The 19,593-nt window shown below is 34.2% G+C and overlaps 1 protein-coding gene across 1 annotated transcript in view; it reads left to right on the top strand.

Moving 5' to 3' along the window:
• LOC100375001 (ankyrin repeat and BTB/POZ domain-containing protein 2-like) overlaps nucleotides 1-19,371 on the top strand; it is a 34,094-nt gene extending 14,723 nt beyond the window's left edge. The window contains exons 3-15 of the mRNA XM_085500629.1: nucleotides 6,965-7,159; nucleotides 9,131-9,329; nucleotides 10,343-10,495; nucleotides 12,020-12,185; nucleotides 12,407-12,496; nucleotides 12,589-12,775; nucleotides 13,688-13,962; nucleotides 14,490-14,732; nucleotides 14,993-15,098; nucleotides 15,237-15,424; nucleotides 16,607-16,675; nucleotides 16,859-16,972; nucleotides 17,638-19,371. Coding sequence (XP_085356755.1) covers nucleotides 6,965-7,159; nucleotides 9,131-9,329; nucleotides 10,343-10,495; nucleotides 12,020-12,185; nucleotides 12,407-12,496; nucleotides 12,589-12,775; nucleotides 13,688-13,962; nucleotides 14,490-14,732; nucleotides 14,993-15,098; nucleotides 15,237-15,424; nucleotides 16,607-16,675; nucleotides 16,859-16,972; nucleotides 17,638-17,829 — 2,177 coding nt within the window. The 3' untranslated portion in view covers nucleotides 17,830-19,371. The remainder of the gene's footprint in view (nucleotides 1-6,964; nucleotides 7,160-9,130; nucleotides 9,330-10,342; nucleotides 10,496-12,019; nucleotides 12,186-12,406; nucleotides 12,497-12,588; nucleotides 12,776-13,687; nucleotides 13,963-14,489; nucleotides 14,733-14,992; nucleotides 15,099-15,236; nucleotides 15,425-16,606; nucleotides 16,676-16,858; nucleotides 16,973-17,637) is intronic.
• The last annotated feature ends 222 nt before the right edge of the window (nucleotides 19,372-19,593 follow it).

The raw sequence follows: 19,593 nt of genomic DNA, 5'->3' as shown, positions 1-19,593 counted from the left end.
CTGTAAAAGGGTTAATTATTCACTGGGTTTTAATTTTGCTTATTTCGCTAACTGAAAAATGCGCTAAATTAAAACCCAGTGAATACGTAAAATTTAGCATAGAATACATTATCTAAATGATAAAAACTGTGAATTTAAAACCCACTGAATATGCCTGAAATGGTAAATCAGTGTAATTTAAACCCAGTGAAAATTAGTCATTCTACAGTACTGTGAAAGCAATAATTATTTGCTGGTTTTTAATTTTGCTACATGTATTTTCGTTGAATCAGTGAAAATAAATGGTTTTAAAGTTAAGAGTACCAAATTTTTTGCATTTTTAAAAAAAATTATTCAACTTTGTAATTTTTGAGCAAATGGTCATAATTTCGCATTGGTTAAAAATTGTAGAATTAATTTTTTTTGTATGTGTGAAATATTTGATAAATCTTGGCTCTTTTGGTTAATAGGTTGAAATGGATTGTTTTTTTGGGGGGGGGGTGGATTTATTGTACGCTTATATACAATGTAGGAGTGAAATGTTACACATCAAGTTTCGCACAATGTTCAAAAGTTTACAAGTCGGCCCCCTTGAATCAAAGCAATCTTTATTCTCTTTAACAATCTTTTGCATGTTTCAGTAAAATGTACTATATATTTAGCGTTAGTGTTGAAATGTGTCGAACATTGCGAACTGCTCAATTGATGCATTTCAGAACCATGCTACATCAGTAAGTAAGGTCAAGGTAGTGTTAATAATCGGCAACAATCCAATACGATCACAATACAAGGTTTCTAATGAATCTTTTTAAAGGTACAATGTTGTCATAAACTTTATCTTACTGAATTTCTAACATGTCTTTGTGTGCCGTGTTTACATAAACTGCTAGCAGAGGTGACTGAACTGCTTACACCCTGAAATCCAATCATTTAGACAGGTGTTGCTTTGCTTATTACAATCTTGTTTTACTTACGGTACAGCCTACATTCATTACAACTCCCTTCTTTTTTCCAGTTTTATCACGCAACATAAATAATGATTCAGAAGTAAAAACAATATTGGGAAGTTATAATGAACAGTTTTGAAAAGATGTTGACATCAGGTGTTGATGTCGCAGTTGAGTTGCTAGTATTAAAGTGCTTTGACCATTGTACTGTGTCTGTGTCTACACAAGTTCTGTGTCTTGGTACGAATAAACAGGCAGTTAAACTTAGATTGAGTTTTTCTCTTTATTTGTTTCCATATTACAGTTTGTTCACGTGTCGGCACAGACCAAGTCTGTTATGTCCCACAATAGCTTGCAGCCAAGTCTATCACATATTACATATTCAGGTATCAGCACTGTAGGTCATTTACCTCAACTGATGCCATAGATGACTTGGCATTAATCTAGTGATGCCAGTAAACGTAAACCTGTCTAAACTGAAACCTGTCTAAACTGAAACCTGTCTAAACTGAAACCTGTCTAAACTGAAACCTGTCTAAACTGAAACCTGTCTAAACTGAAACCTGTCTAAACTGAAACCTGTCTAAACTGAAACCTGTCTAAACTGAAACCTGTCTAAACTGAACATCTTTTCTAGTACCTTCTACATGCAAGCTTATACAGCAGATAAAACCCCAGACCCTGTACTGGAAACTTGTCTAAACTGAACACCTGTCTAAACTGAACACCTGTCTAAACTGAACACCTGTCTAAACTGAACACCTGTCTAAACTGAACACCTGTCTAAACTGAACACCTGTCTAAACTGAACACCTGTCTAAACTGAACACCTGTCTAAACTGAACACCTGTCTAAACTGAACACCTGTCTAAACTGAACACCTGTCTAAACTGAACACCTGTCTAAACTGAACACCTGTCTAAACTGAACACCTGTCTAAACTGAACACCTGTCTAAACTGAACACCTGTCTAAACTGAACACCTGTTCCAGTCCTTTAATAAACAAGGCATTTTCTCTGTCCTTTTGGCTAAGGTTCCAGTGTAAGATTTGGGCTGTAACTCTAAGACAGTTTGGAAGTTAGTTTCTGCCACTTACGACTGGTATATTATGACTTAATGTACTGATCAATGGGTGCTGTACTTTGTGCATGGCCTTTCAATGGTACGACCTTGTGACAAGTTGGTGTTTCTGACACACAAAGGAACCGGTTATTATTAGGTGGTACAATGTATTGTACCATAGTACCTCTACCATCATCTACAACTACACATGCAAGTACTATTTATAGAACTGCACCTCTGAAATGTCAAAGAAGAGTAGATGTTTTCAGCAGAAACTAAATCCTCCTATTAGTATCGTTTATTTTGACTTGTGCAACCATGGTCCATTCTTGTGTCTCCTAGGAGCTAAGTCTAGTCTTGATTAGTTCCTTTAGTCTCGATTTTCATCTCATTTGACATAGTTTTACGGTTACAAAAAATCTTATGTTGCAGGGAATAAATGATTAATACGTCTGAAATGGATATCGGGATTGTCTCGATAAAATGCAATTCAATTTGCTCATTGGATCACTTTTCACTGCGCTAGCAGTATTCAAGCTGTTAATATGACTTGTAAACAGTGATAAGACTAGATGTGTTTATTTTAATGTCCTCCCTCCCCTATGGATATGCAACCACATATCAATGTAACTTGCTGGGTTGGCTGAGGTGAGGTATTTGAGATATGTCAGACTCTAAATGACCCACCTCCTCCCAGTCTGGAATTAAAAACATGTTTCTCAGAAAAAATGACAGACAGAAGTGAAATGTTTTGATGAAATAGAACCAATAACAAATCTTGAATAACTTGAATTGGAATAAAATTTGCTAATTAAAAATGCATTTTGGAGAAATGCACGAGTATTATCCCAAGTTTTTATTTGAGGAATACAGCTGTTGGGTGGATAAGTCGTTGTTGATATGGAACATTCTTCAGTGTAAAGCTAGGAGAGCTAATTTTTTTTTTTTATCAGTTTGGTGTAATACTGCTACATTGTATAGAAATACAAATCAAACAACCCAGTACAGGAAATGGTTATATTCAGGTTCTATCAGTCTTGCCTATAGAGATATTTAGTTTTATCTTACAGTAATTTGGGTTTTACCAGATTTCTGCGGACATTGATACCCTATAAGATGATAGTAATTTGTTTACCATTCAACAGACTTGCATCGTACTTTCTGATTTGCCGCTTTTGAGTACAGTCTTAGTTCAGTGCTTCAATTATTATTCCATATTCGTACAGCCAGTGAGGTCCTGGCTGATTAATAAAGTTGATCAGTTATTAACATGTATTGGTATAGCCATTAAGGTCATGGATTAATAAAGTTAATAATTTATTCTCTTTGTACAGCTAATTACTAGTAAACACAAGGTTTAATAAAGTTAATAATTTACTCCCATTTGGTAAAGCAGATTACTAAGGTTAATAGTTTATTCAAACTTCTTTAGCCATTGGACTGGATAAAAAGGTAAATAACTTGTGTGCAATTCTTGAAATGGCATCCAACCAAACAATTAAAAACTTGTTCTGAAGTCTTTGATCAGAACAAATAGGACATAGACTATGGCATTTAATTCATCCTTCAAACTGTGACCACCACCTCAGAGCAAGCAGGAAGGTTCAAACAAAAAAGTAGTCTGCTAAATTATAATCTTTCACACACATAAGCATTAAGCATTAAGGACACAAGAGTAGAAGGCTAATTTAAGCCTGCAGCCACCTATTAAGGAAACCTCTGAGAAATGACAGTTTTGTGAATATTTTACAAATTAGTCTGCTATAGTGTAAATTTTCTAACTGTGAAACGGCTTAAATATGTTTCCTCGTGTATCATTGTCAATGGATGATATGACAGTGTCTGTGTTTTATACTCTCATCGCCCGAGGCCAGTTAAAATGCTCAGTTTATTGATGTATGTAGGGCCAGCTGTTGATTGTCACAACTTGGAAATGGACATGTCTCCTTTATTTACTACATACTCAACAGATGTTCTTATCATTTCACATTGTACTGTTAAAATATTTTATTGTGACAGACGGTGATCAAAGCATCATTTTTGATTTTATTCAATTTTAACTAATTTTGTACCATCTGCCACTTTAATTTCAGGTAAATCCACCCCCATACAGTAGTAAAATCTGCAGTAGTGAGTGAGTGATCTTAACCGTGACCTTCACAAAGTTTTCAGAAATACAACTGTACCTCAATTATCAAATTCGTAAAATGAATAGCATCAAAAATTATTTATGGTTTCGTCTTTGAAACATTACTTGCCATATTTGCTGTATGCATAGGTACGTAAATAAACTGTTGTGAGCTAGAGTACTCTAAATCACCCAAAAGTAAATTTGTTGAGTTTATGTGCTGCTATTTCAGTAATGGATTGTCGTATCCTTACAATTTCCAAAAATATATAAATTTGCACCATGAGTATTTAGCAGCTCGTACTATAAAGAAAAGAATCTTTTATTTAGTTTCCTGCTGGACGTCAACTCTCGCGTTGACTACAGTTGAATGCACAGAAGGAATTGTTTTCATTCTGCCAAAATTTTGCTGCAAAATTTTGAATATTTTGTTTAATTTTGGATCAAATGGACATACTTTCCAATTGTCTACAAGTTTTTATAAATTTTGTAAGAAAAATTCTGCAGGTTTATTTTGTGAAGGTTGATAAAAGTTAACTTAAACTGTAGAGTAATAACCACTATTGAATTAATAAATATCAAAATATTTGACAGTGAAACCAATATTCCAATCTGTTGAGCTATCTATTAAATTATTAGTTCTTGTGGAACGACCTCTGTTTTTCACAGATCACCATCACTGTTATAAAATGGAATGGAACCAATAAGTAACAATAGAGAATTCTGATAGCTATGCTTTTAATAACTATAATCTTTATTAAAATCTATTCTTTAATGTCATGAAAATGTGAATGAATAAAGCCGCACAAAAATGTTATAGATTCTCCCTTGTGGTTCTAGTTTCCTACCATTCTTCAGTGGCTTTTAAAAATTAATAAAACATTTTTTTTTAATGACAGTAATAATCTTTTCTTGTGGTTAACCAGATGTTTATAATTGAACTTTGCTAGAAACCAAATCTAAAAAAAATGAATTTGAAAGTGACATTGACATAGCAGGGTTTTAAGAAAAGCCCAAGGGAATATAAACTGCCAAATATGCCAGTAAATGATTGACAGGTGGTCACAACTCACAAGGCTACATTATTTGGGTTTGGCTTTAAAGATTCATGACTTTATTAGATTGCCAAAAGGGGAGGGAACGGTTTTCAATCAAAAGGTCTTGGAAAACTACAGGAGATCTTGTGGAGATTTGTGTTTAGTTGTTTAAAAAAACCTGACTAGATGACAATAATAAAAAAATTACAATTTTGGAAATGTTGATGTAATAAAGTACAATATTTATATTTGCTGTATATGGATACATGTGGATCAACTATCATTTTCATTTACATGTATGTATTGCAGCTTGTCACTGTTTTGCAGTATCATACTGGCTACTTGAAGCTTGTACGTGTACATTATTATAGTTAAGATTGGAAGTTGTGTGTCACATTTGCAGATCCTTTAATCTAGAATCTGTATACACTGTAAATCGTTTAATTTCCGTTGGTAGTAATCATTGCCATTTGATAAGTTGAGATAGTTTTTGAACATTTCATTAAAGTGGGAATAAAAAATGAGAATAATTTTTTTTTATGCAATAATCAAAACTCCCCCAGCCCCCCCCCTCGACTTGCTTGTGAAATTTGGCTCTTAAACCAGTATAGAGGTGATTTCAATGTGGCTCTCTCAATTATAATCTACAATGTGAATTTATTAATAGACTTAGATGAAGTCTTGTTAATAATGATTTTTAATATGTTTATTTTCTGAAACTACTCATACCATTTTGCACATTATTTTATTCTTTTGATTTATTAAAACCTGTAATTGATATAATGTATATAAGAGTATGCAAGTTGAAGCGTGTTGAGCTATAGAATAGCAATGTACAAAATTTGTATGTTAAGTTCATTATACACAATGCTCTGTTTTATTGGACATTCCCTTGTATTTGAAATTACTGTTTAACAATTGTTACCAAGTATAACTGAAAGAAAATAAATCATTTATGTTACATTGTACATTTCTGCTGTGTACTGTAATGAAAACAGGAACCGCCTGAAAAAAGGCCACATGGTCGATAATTCAAGGTTTCCTGCAAACATAATCTGTGATCCGTAGCGTCTATTGAAAGAGAGGGGCTGTGAATTTTACATCATATACTTGAAGGTAACCTTGAGATGGTAATTGAAAAAAAAGACATGTGCTGGTAACCAATTGGGGATATCGCTCTATTGCTCTGTGTATGTATGTGTGTGCCTCACAAGCCTTGTTTGGTTGAAGGTCGTCAGATATTTAAGTTAAATGAGGCAGAAAGGTACTGATTGAAAGTAAAGTTTTGGTCAAAAGACTGTCATGGTCAGTGCTATGGAATAATAGAATTGTATTAGTGAATTTGATGAAAATAATATTATTACTGAGCCAGTGTTTTTGTTGTGGTAGTTACGATCAGCTGAGCTTTGTACTTGTACTTGTACGTCTTCATTCACCAGTGAAGTCTACATCATTGTTTCATCGTGCAGTTTTCGTGTTGTTCATTTAACTGTTTTTACTCCTGGTTACCCATCCTCATTGGACTAGAACTCAAACACACCCTGTGCTTTGTTCGCCAGTTAGTGCTGAATTGATCACTATATTGTTGCCATTTGAAAGCTGAAATAGAACATGTGTACATGAATATAAACATATTGCCTTGATCAGTGTCCTTAGAAATGAGGTTAATGGAAAAAATGTTGTCAAGGTGGTCAGCACAATTAGAAATATACATTAGTGCTCACCTTATGTATGACTTTGAACTGTGCCATATTGTAATTTATATAAAAATAGTATACTGATTGAATTTTATTGGAAAAAAATGTTGCAGGTATTTTGTCTTTGACATCAAGTCCGCTGAGCGGGAATTCATCAACACGCAGCAGCAGCAGTGGCAGTGATTACAGCAACCAGAGTAGAGGATACGGCAGAAAATGTGAAATAAAAACCAACGGGAGCCTCGAAGTCAGTAAACATTTAGAGCAGAATTTACTTGCAACTTGTGTGGGAAGTATCGCTGAGTTAGGTAAGCTTGGTACAAGAATCAAATACTGTGAAATACTTTATTTTAGCTGTAATTAATTTTCACTGAAAATACTTTTTGGGTGTTTGGTATGGATTTTAATTTCATTGGTTTTTGACAAGTTGAATGTAAAATTTACGAAAAAAGTATATTCGCTGGATTTTATTTTCATTGAATCAAAAATTAATTCCAAGCAAAAATAAAGTATTTTACAGTAATTGATTTCTCAATATTTGTATTGCTGTTAGTCTTTTAATATAAATTTGTGATATTTTTGACTCGCATAGCAACTTTGGTGTTATTTCGAAATCATTTTTTCCAGTCTTTTATGTTTTATAAATTGTTCTGAAAGCACATTTTCAATCACAATGTCACGTGTATGACAGATTTATTAATATTTTGCCATAATTGTCCACTCAATATCATATGAGAAAAGTTCTGTCATTGTGCGTTCCATAAAGCATTAGTATTTTACGTGCATATGTTTTATAGATATGAAATGAATTTCTTTTACCACACTATTAGTACAAATTGCAAATCACTAATACTCCAAAAATAATTGATATAAATACCATATTTGCTCCAATTGCATTTTTGTATACTGAATCATTAAAATATATGCTTCTGATGGAACAAATACGATAAAGAAATTCAATATTTAGATTTGTTGCAATTGTATCCTGCCCACTTAGTAGTGGCAAAATAGAAAGTTTTTTTTAAGCACTCTCTCTACTTGATGGATGCTTGCCATTCAAGGAGATATGAGAGAAAAGATCAAATGTCAGATACTACTCAAAATAGAATTTACAGGACTTGGAATCAATGAGCTGATGAAAATATGACATTTGCCAGTTGCTCATTAAAAACAAGTCAAGTCTTTTATTTGAATCTTCAGTAAAAATTGAATACTGTAAAATACTTTATTTTACTTGGAGTTAATTTTCACTGAAAAGACTTTTTTGGTGTTTTGTATGGAATTCATTTTCACTGATTTATGAAATGTAAAGTATAGGAAACAAGGTACATTTTTTTTCCCCTCAATTACCCCATCTGTTTGTTTCAACTTGGTTTCCATCCAAAATCATTTTTATTTACCCCCCCCCCCCTCGTAATGAAAGATGGCTTGTCCCTGACTAACTAGATGCCTGTTAGTGAAACCGAATCTATATAATGGGAGACTTAAACACTGAAAACACAGCTAAATGTTTTCACCCATTTGTCTATATCAAGTGCAGACTTTTAGCACAATGTTTAGTTTATAACGTAGACACAGAAAATCCAGGCTGGTAACCGAACTTTCTAAAAATTACAGATTTGAAATTAATACTTGATTACATGGCAGTTCCAAAGTGTATTGAGTGATACCAGAAAAGCTTGCTTCTGTTTAAGAAATGTATCATTTGTTGGTTTATCTCATTTCTAACTGATAAATATTCTTTTTACATGGCTCCAGTAATCCTGATATGGAGCAGACACAAATTAGCCAGGGAAATGACTAGAGTAAACTAGTGCACAAACAGGAAGCCAAGAGGTAGCATTTCAAAATCCGGAATGTTTGCCCTTTCTTAGATTTGAAGCTTGGTGATGGATGGATGTATGTGTTCAGTAATAGAAACCTTAATCAAACAGAGATAATGGAAGAGTGTTTTGTGATTGTGGCTTGGAAGATAAAAATAATTCTGAACAGATATACACCTGTGAGGGCGCTGTTGTATATTTTCAAAAAATAAAATTGTTTGTGAAGTCTCAAGAACATTTACCTGACTAAGGCTCAAAAAGTGGTCGGTAATTCACATTAATGTACGAGTAGGGGTACGATAACTAAGATATACTACAATTTTTATTCTACATGTTTGTGAAATTGCGTTTTAATTTTCCACTTTTCCATGATGCAAAGTTCATGAAATAGTCTCCAAAAAACTGTTGATTTCCATACAGTATGTCATTTAAAATAATTTGTATAATTTTTTGCAGGTGACTTGGTTGGCCGTGCCATGCACTATCAACAAAGTAGTAAGCATAAGATATCGTCCAGTTGTCTTGGAGGAAAATATTGTATGACCTGGAGTCCCAGTGCTTTACATACATTGTATTATTACATGAGATGTAGCCAATTAGAATACAGTGAAAATCCTAATATAGACCCACCTACAGTGCAACTCAACCCAGAAAGGTTAGTTTATCCCAATGATATATACCCACCTACAGTGCAACTCAACCCAGAATAGTTAGTTTATCCCAATCATATATACCCACCTACAGTGCAACTCAACCCAGAAAGGTTAGTTTATCCCAATTATATATACACCTACAGTGCAACTCAACCCAGAAAGGTTAGTTTATCCCAATCATATATACCCACATACAGTGCAACTCAACCCAGAAAGGTTAGTTTATTCAATGATATATACCCACCTACAGTGCAACTCAACCCAGAATAGTTAGTTTATCCCAATTATATATACCCACCTACAGTGCAGCTCAACCCAGGAAGGTTTGTTTATCCCAATGATATATACCCACCTAGAGTGCAACTCAACCATAGAAAGGTTAGTTTATCCCAATTATATATACCCACCTACAGTGCAACTCAACCCAGAAAGGTTAGTTTATCCCAATCATATATACCCACCTACAGTGCAACTCAACCCAGAAAGGTTAGTTTATCCCAATGATATATACCCACATACAGTGCAACTCAACCCAGAAAGGTTAGTTTATTCAATGATACATACCCACCTACAGTGCAACTCAACCCAGAATAGTTAGTTTATCCCAATTATATATACCCACCTACAGTGCAGCTCAACCCAGGAAGGTTTGTTTATCCCAATGATATATACCCACCTACAGTGCAACTCAACCATAGAAAGGTTAGTTTATCCCAATTATATATACCCACCTACAGTGCAACTCAACCCAGAAAGGTTAGTTTATCCCAATCATATATACCCACCTACAGTGCAACTCAACCCAGAAAGGTTAGTTTATCCCAATGATATATACCCACATACAGTAAAACTCAACCAAATAAATGTTTTTTATCAATTACATTTAAACCCAACCCAGAAAAGCCGCAGTTCAATTTAACACTGACATAATAATAATAGATAACGAATTCAATTACACTTGTGTGCAGATGTAATCACTTACTAACATGTGGTTTATAAAATTTCTATATTTCAGGCCCTATGTAATCCTGCCACCTTTAGTTGAATGGATTCGTGTGGCGTCTACGTATTGCGAATATCGACATAGTAGCGTGGTTGATGCTGATGATGTCAGACAAACTGCCAGATTATTACTACCAGGGATTGATTGTGCAGCTCGACCTCTCAGGTAAATTATTTTGGGAGAAGAAATATACACAGAGCTAATGTAAAACTCGCTTCAGAAATGCGCATGTGCATAGGACACAACAATGAATGTTTATGTATTGATAGCGACCATTTTTTAGATTCTTATAAAAGCCAGTTGTGCATTGACAGGCACTCTAGTAAATTAAAACAATTGTCAAAATTATGTGTGTTGCTAGCTTGGTCACAGTTAAGGTTTTATAATATGACTGTGAGCTATGTTTGTTTTAAGGTAGAGATGCAGGTTTGTGGGCACTTGGGAGTGAATTTTTTTTTTTTTTTGCTTTTTATTATCCAAACAGTCTTGGCTATAGACTGTTAAAATTTTGTAGAATTGTGAATAGTGGAACATACTTAAAAAACGATTTTAAAATATAGATAACAGGTGCAAACATTCTCTCTTTTGAATGCTTAGCAAGATTTAGCAAGTTTGTACATAAATAATCAAAAAGAAACATGGTGAAAAAAAGAAATGACGGGATCTCAATATTATGCACTATATTTAACTTTTAACAAAACGATAATACATTTAAATTTGAAACTGTTACAGCCATTTTAATTATGAGCATTAGCAAACTTCTTACTGAGTGAATTGTTATGCAAATTAGCAATTATCTCAGCTTCTTTTTAGTGCACGTCCCAGGACTTTAAAAAAAAATAGCTTCTAGACGCTTTGACCTTTTGTTTTTAAATTTTCACAAATGATTGACAAAGTGTTTATCTTCAAAACGCCGTCGGGGCATTGTTTTTGGTTGAACAGTGTTACAACAATCGTACAGACAACTAGCCTGGGTGTTAATTTATGCATAAACTTGAAGTTGTGAAATTTGAGCTGCTGCCCTGCAAAATTGACAACTGGTAGACAGTTTTCATAGTAAACAGATGTACCCATAAACCAATTTTGACAGGAAACAGAAGCATGGTTTAGAAGCTAATTTTTTTTTAAATCACTTTTGACCAAAAAAGCACATTTTTGTGCACATTTCAAACTACAGTGTCCATACAAAATTTTAAAATTCATATAATAAGCTTTCCGAAAATATATAGTTTTGTGGACAAGGGAGGTCATCTTGGTTTCCTAATTAACTAATTAATATACCTGTCAGGTAAACCTTAAACTGATTTTAGCATACAGTGCAATATGTCGGTAAACACCAACCGGAACAACAATAACAAAGCAGTAGAATTCACACTTGTACACAATTGTGATGATATTGCTGCTCTAAATTTTAGTGGATTCGAAAATAGGTTTTATCCATTATAGCTCACCATATTGCTAACAAAGTAGCAATATTGATATCAGCTTGCCATTATCAAGTGTAACATTTGAACTATCAATAATGCTATTGTGAGCTGTATTGTAATACTGCTGTTTGAATTGTTTTTCGTTCAGTCAATTCATGGCTGTGCAGGCATCAATACATTCTATGATTAATTTTCTCTACACTTGTGTTTTGTTATTTTACAAAATGCCAATATTAACTGACTTGTATGGTTTGATTTCTAGGACTGATGAATCAATCTGTTCCAGTCGTCACTTGGATGCATCCGCATGTGCTGCTAGTTTTCAGCTCGATTTAGCATTCCGTATGTTAGCGTGTGGAAGGACAGACCTTGTACAGCAAGCTATAGCAATGCTAGGACCTGCAGGCATTAATGCATTAAATGAACAGGTAAGTAGCTTCTCGTACCTGTATTGAAAATGGAATAGTCCGTTTTTATATGAAGGGTGATTCCATTGCTCAATAATGGGGGTTAGCTGTTCAAAGACATTTGGAATTGTTGAATAATTTAAATAAATAATTTTGCACCTATTTGTTCAGATGATGGGAAAGTTCAACACACATTGAAATTAACGTTTTACAGTAAATAATTTTAATGATTTTTTTTTCAGGGCATGACCCCATTAATGTTTGCCTGTGCCAGAGGTGATGAAGCTATGGTACAAGTTTTAATCGATGCGCATTCTGACTTAGACATAACTGTAAGTGTAAACTTTTGGATTGCAAAGTCTTGACTGGATTCAGTAATTGCAATCTCATGGGTGCTATATAAGACCTTTCTATTTAATTGTAGGTGCCAAGTAACCCTATGTACCCCTGTGTTCATCCGGCTATCCGTCACTGGACTGCACTGACATTTGCCACAGCCAACTCACATATACCTGTAGTTCAGTTACTACTAGAAGCAGGTGCCTACGTTGATGGCGCTGTTGATAATAGTTTTAATGCTGAAACGCCTTTACAGATGGCAGCTGCAGCAGGTAAGTGGCTATGACACATTAACTGGTACATTTCATAATGGTGCTTGGTCATGCATATGAATGCAATATTTAATTAACGTATTTATTCAATTGGATGACCTACAGAACAAAATTCCCAATTACAGGATCCCCAAATACAGAAATACACAAAAATAGGTTAAACAAATCTTACATTACACACAAATAAAAAAAAACAAAAAAACAAACAAAATTACTTAACTCTTAAAAACAATAAACCTATTAAAAATATCAATTGATGGCGAGTCATTAATAATGTCATTAAAAAGCGATTAGACTGGGTGGGGTGGAAGAATATTTCCTTACATTAGTTCTTGAATAGGGAATGCGAAAAAAGATTGTATGACTCAAAACGCGCTGCACATTAAAAGGTACTGCACTGGTCAAATAAGCACAGTCAATATTCAAATGAACACATTTATGTAAAAAAAATAGAACAGCATGTAATGTGTATGTTTTTTTCCCAAAAATATTTTGATCAGAACTTGTCCATCATACTGTATCTTGGGGGTGAGGGGGGGGGGGGGGTGTTCAGAATCAAAGATATAAAAAAAAGTTGAACATTATAATAGATTTTATTATATTTATATTTTTGCTAAAGTCGTTCAGTTGAAAGGTCTTGTCTCAGCTTCATTATTTTCCTTTTCTGATTTTATTACAAACCAAAACAATAATGTTCCAGTGCAAATCATTTTTATCTACAATAGAGAAAACTATTGTTTTTTGTTTTAGTTATTCCTATTTTCTTGTATCGACTAAATTTTATATATATTTTATATGAACACAATTTGTTTAGGTTTAGTGTTGTGCAATGTGTTATCATTAACATAAACATTAGAATCTTGTCTGGTTGCATTTGTTCACATTTCTTATCCCCTTCTCATTTATTAATAGGTCATTATGAGTTAGTATCGTTACTTCTTGCCAGAGGAGCCGATCCCTACTTATTTACATTAGATAAAAGCAATGCCAATTCTGGCTACCTCAATTCATTTGCATTGGCTGCCTCACATGGTCATCGAAATGTATTACGAAGATTGCTTTCCCAACCGCACGTGACCAAATCATCTGATTTCTTGTCATTGGAAGAGATCCTAGCAGAAGGGACTGACACGGGTTATAAGGCAAAAAAGTTGGATAATACTAAAACTAGGGAGGCTGCACTGCAGGTAAGAATTTGCAGGGGAAAATGACAGAATTGAGTTGTATGACTTTTATTCACTTTATGTGGTATACACTGTCACTGTAAACTGTTTTTAATTTCGTGGAGCGCCAATTTTTGTGAATTTCATGAGTACGGGCAAAGTCGTGAATATAGGAAGTCTGTTACTTTTGCAAGATTTTGTTCGCAAACCCCTTCATATTATAAAAGATTTAACATTATTGACCATATCATAGCAGAACCACTATTAAATTAACAATAAAAAAAACTTACCGTATCTTCTCCATTAGATGATCATAAAAAAACCAATTTATATTGACTGTAGATACACCTCAGTCATTTATGTAAATATGCACTTATAAATACAGCAGTTGCAGTATACAAACTATCCTGTGTATGATCTGTTTAGATAGGTTTCTTTGCTTTGATACAACCATGAGCATTTTCATACAATGCTAAAACAAAAGAAATGTTTTTACAAACATGGTAGATTTTCTCTCCAGCTTTCATGCACAAGTTTTTTGTATCTTCTAGGAGGCGATGTACCATAGTTGTGAGCATGGCTATCTCGACGTTTCAATGGAGCTACGTAGTCTTGGTGTACAGTGGTCTCTACACTGCTGGACTGAGACGTTATCAACTGCCAAACAACTACGCAGAAAAGCTATCATTCAATGCCTTCTCAGAGATTTCTGTTCCATCCAACCCAATGAGTATAATGAAGAATTCTGTGATGAGGCATTGCCCTTGATGTTTGATATATTCCGACAATGCAAGGTAGGAAAGTTCAAAAGCTGTCAAAAATCTTGTTATGCTCTATATATACTTGGGATTTCAAGAATACAATAACTAGATAGGTAGATAAATGGGTAGATCAGTAAATTTTCAGCAATAATGTGCAGAAAAAACAAAAGAATTCCTAGTTTGACCTGAGAGGGCAGATCAATTCCACAGACATGGCCTAATACTGATGGATCTAACATTTATTGTGTATATAACCAGCAATGTTTTGGTGAATAACTATTTTCTCATTTCAGAATGAAGTGATATCTCAACAACTAGCTGCAGTGTTCTCGCTTGTCTACGGGTACGAACCTTTACCAGAAATCAAAGCTATCAACTTCACGCCACCTGCCAGAATCGGTGAGTAACAGTCGTACATAATCAGTGTCATATCTGTAAATTCTGGAAAGCCTAACTCATTTACTGGTATATATATACACCAGTTATTTCACCCCACCTCAAAGTTAAGATTTAACTATTTTTTACCACTTTTTCTAGATCCACAATATGTGAACAATCCGGATATGTCTGATGTAACGTTCATTGTTGAAGGACGACCATTTTACGCACATAAAATTATCTTGGTCACTGCGTCAAAACGTTTTAAAGCCTTATTGTCGGATAAAATGAACGAAAGCACTACCCCGTGTGTTGAAATTAATGACTTTAGATACCATGTATTTAAGGTAAGTTTCGGTTTATACTTGATTCAAAAACTATATTGCACTTGTACAGAGTGAAAAACAAGTATTTTATTTTGGTAGCTCATGAATGTTGCCCATATACTGGTATATATTTGGGTAAGAATGCACCACGTCGCCATATAAATCTTAATAGATATACTAAACTTGCTTTATTACAAGCACGTCTCCAATAGAAGTGCATATAACTAAAAATCGCAATTGTTGAATACTGGATCATTAAATAGAAACATCACTAATATGTGCTATTAATAGAGCAAATAAAATATTTTAAAAATTACACATCAACACTTCAATATCTAATTAAAAAACACATTATCTAATTAAAAAAACAACATTATCTAATTAATAAAAACATCATGCTACATGAACAATTGAAAGAATTGAAGGGGTTTACACGTACCATGCTGCAATGAGTGCTATAAACATGTTATTCTTGTAAGCACTTAAAAGCATTTTAACTCTTGTAAAATTGTCACTGGTAGTATTACTAACCAGGTACAGCAGGTTGGTGTCGACACAGCGCATTCATTTCAGCAGGTCTGTGTCGACACAGCGCATTCATTTCAGCAGGTCTGTGTCGACGCAGCGCATTCATTTCAGCAGGTCGGTGTCGACGCAGCGTATTCATTTCAGCAGGTCTGTGTCGACACAGCGCATTCATTTCAGCAGGTCTGTGTCGACACAGCGCATTCATTTCAGCAGGTCTGTGTCGACACAGCGCATTCATTTCAGCAGGTCTGTGTCGACGCAGCGCATTCATTTCAGCAGGTCGGTGTCGACACAGCGTATTCATTTCAGCAGGTCGATGTCGACGCAGCGTATTCATTTCAGCAGGTCGATGTCGAAACAGTGCATTCATTTCAGCAGGTCGGTGTCGACGCAGCGCATTCATTTCAGCAGGTTGGTGTCGACGCAGCGCATTCATTTCAGCAGGTCTGTGTCGACACAGCGCATTCATTTCAGCAGGTCTGTGTCGACGCAGCGCATTCATTTCAGCAGGTCTGTGTCGACACAGCGCATTCATTTCAGCAGGTCTGTGTCGACACAGCGCATTCATTTCAGCAGGTCTGTGTCGACACAGCGCATTCATTTCAGTAGGTCTGTGTCGACACAGCGCATTCATTTCAGCAGGTCTGTTAACCTTCGTTTGTTTTTCCTCTGTAGACCGTAATGCAGTATTTATACCATGGTGGTACAGAGAGTCTTGTCATTGATGAACGTGATGTCTTAGAGGTATGTTAAATGTGATAAGTTAGAAGCAGAAATTGATAAATAGATAAATGCACTCAATTTATCCAATATTTGTCGTAAAATGCTGATTTCATTTTTGTGCTATAGCTGCGAGTTCATTAACGCTTCATTTGTGTCTACTGGTCTCTACTCAATATGTTAACTATCTACTATCTGTATTCATAGGTAATGGCTGCTGCAAACTACTTCTATTTGGATGGATTACAACGACATTGTGAAATTTTATGTTCTAAACTTCTCTTATTTGAGAATGCTGTCAAAATATATAAGCATGCCAAGGTAAGAATAAGGTTATTGAGAAAGTACTCAGTGGGTGCATTGAACCCAATATTCTGTTCCCCACACCCACAATTTTCAAGAGGAATTCTCAATTTAGTACAAGAGGGGATCCCATTCAGTATACCCTCTAACAGGGCTCATTTTTAGAGGGATCCTTAGTCAAAATGGAATCTCCAAATTCAAGTTGTGTCTGCCTTTTGGCTGCCTGATGGGAAGTCTGTTTTTACACGTATTTTGTTTAATATAAATTGTGAATTTCATTTTATCAAATTACAAATTCCATAACTATATTAAGAACACTATCAATATTAAAGTTTTTGTTGTGTCAATAATGTGCCAGTCTAGTTGCGTCACAGCAAATCTTTGTGAGTCGGTGGCATGCTACATCATCTTAGAAGGCACATTGGTCAAATTTATACACTGTATATGTTGTCAGTTCATTTTTACATTGGGACTACTGTGGTACATGTAATTGTCATTCATAAAATGTTCATATTCACACATTGTCCCTTTGATCACTAGCGAAATGCAGAAATGTATTTTCACTTTGTGGCTGACAGTAACGTTTAATTATAAAAGATGGAAAAAAATGATTTCATTAATACACACTAAAGTTAAGCAAAGCTGTGATTGATCTAAAATTGTTGACCTTCATCTTTCTTCAGCTGTACAATGCCAGAGCTTTGATGGAATACTGCGAGTGTTACTTCCTTGCCAATATGACGGAACTGTTGGATAAAAGTGATCATTACAAGAAACTGGTCTTCAACAGCAAATTACAGACTTACGATGTGATACAGGGACTGCAACAAACATTGACACACAGAATCTTGCTTCGACAGAGCACAATAGTGTGAGAATACAAGACATTGCAAGATGGATATACATCTATGTACAAAACTGCCTTTGGGATGAATTGAAAACGTGAATCTAATGTGTATGATGGTTTCCCACATTATGAATGGTCAAACAGACAAGATCCAGGATGACTGTCACTTCTTATAATGAACAATAAATAACTTGTGCACCGTTTTGTTTCATAACCCCATAATCTAATTACCCCCAAAAATTCCAAGTTAAATATGATTTGTTAGAAGATGTACATGACTAATAATAACAATTAATGAATGTAAAAATTATGAGTAGCACTCCAAATTATTGATATATTGCTCATTGAAGTATTTCAGCAAATAGAAATTGGGCATTCAATGTTTTTTCTGTGGAAACAATGCCTCAATTGATGGTTTCCCTGTGATTAAATCCTACTGGACGGCCATTTTGAATTGCAAAACTTGCAATGTACATACAACTGAGGTTTACGATTCAAAAACTAGTTCAGGTACATCTTGTGAATTTCGCAAAGTTTCTTTCCTGAAAATGTTTGCCACACCAATTCTCAAATACTTTATTAGAAATACCTTCTCTGAATATCATGTTTTAATAAGACAGACAGAAACAACTCAGGATTGTCACAAAATCTTACCTCCTGGTTGTGTACCAACCAACCAACCAACATGAATACAGGATACAGTGAATATAATATTTATTTTTGCCAGCCCAAAATAAGTTATGTTTTATAAACAATATCGTTTGTAACAAATACTCGAATTCTGATTTGAAAAATATTTATTTTTGTTACACATTTTCTTCATAAATTTTCACCAGTATTTTGGAGTAAACAAATGGAGCATTGGCACAATTGTTTCAGCTTTCAGTTCATCCCCTCAAAGGCTTTTCACCTATTGTTAATGGAATAGTCCATTTGTTTGTATTGATGAGAATTCAACCAATCATCTTCCTGCCCTGTTCTTTTTTAAAAAAAAAACATATTTATTAGAAATACTGGATATGTCAAAACATTTAAATAATCCAGATACTAAACTACATTTATTTATTCTGTTGTACAGTTTGTTGAAAGAAATTGTTATATTGAATTTCTATTTATATATTATGTTATTCTTATTTTAACATTGCCATGGTAACATTGAGGTTATCACCATGACAATATTTACTTTACGATTATCATTGTTCATATGTACAGACCTTTAAAATTGTTTTGTTGCGACTCGTGATATGAAGTTTTCTTCAGTTTGCATTAATCAAAACTGTAATCAAAATATTATTACTTAGAATGATTTTTGTTCGCAAGTTCATCAGCTCAAACTAGAGGGCGCTATTTATTTTTATGTCATTCAATTGAAAAGTCTTTGTCCCAGCTTCATTTTTTCCCCCTCATGACTTTATTACGAACCAAAACAATCATGTTTCAGTGCAATTTTTGTCTATAATAGAGAAAACTATATTTTGTTTTTAGTTAGATTAATATTATATTTGTAAGCTTTTGTTTTATTATGACGTTTCTTGAAAATAAAAGATTAAGTAAACAATTGAATTGAAAACTCTCATTTTTCTTTCATGTGATCCAATGCAGTGGATAATTGAACTCCTTCAATTGTGCAGTATGATTGAGAACCAAAGTAAGTGTTTTTTTTTGTTCCAGTCGGTATCATTGATTTAAAGGGAAGTAATACTTCTTTTTGGCTTATCAGACTGCTGACCTTTAATAGTGTTTTCATTCAATATTTACGAGAAACTACAGTACCTACCTAGTATTTACTAGT

Source organism: Saccoglossus kowalevskii, chromosome 1 (assembly GCF_978046115.1).
Source record: "Saccoglossus kowalevskii chromosome 1, keSacKowa6.1, whole genome shotgun sequence".
Classification (NCBI taxonomy): Eukaryota; Metazoa; Hemichordata; class Enteropneusta; family Harrimaniidae; genus Saccoglossus; species Saccoglossus kowalevskii.
The sequence above is the reverse complement of the archived record's forward strand: the minus strand, read 5'-3'. Positions and strand labels throughout refer to the sequence as shown.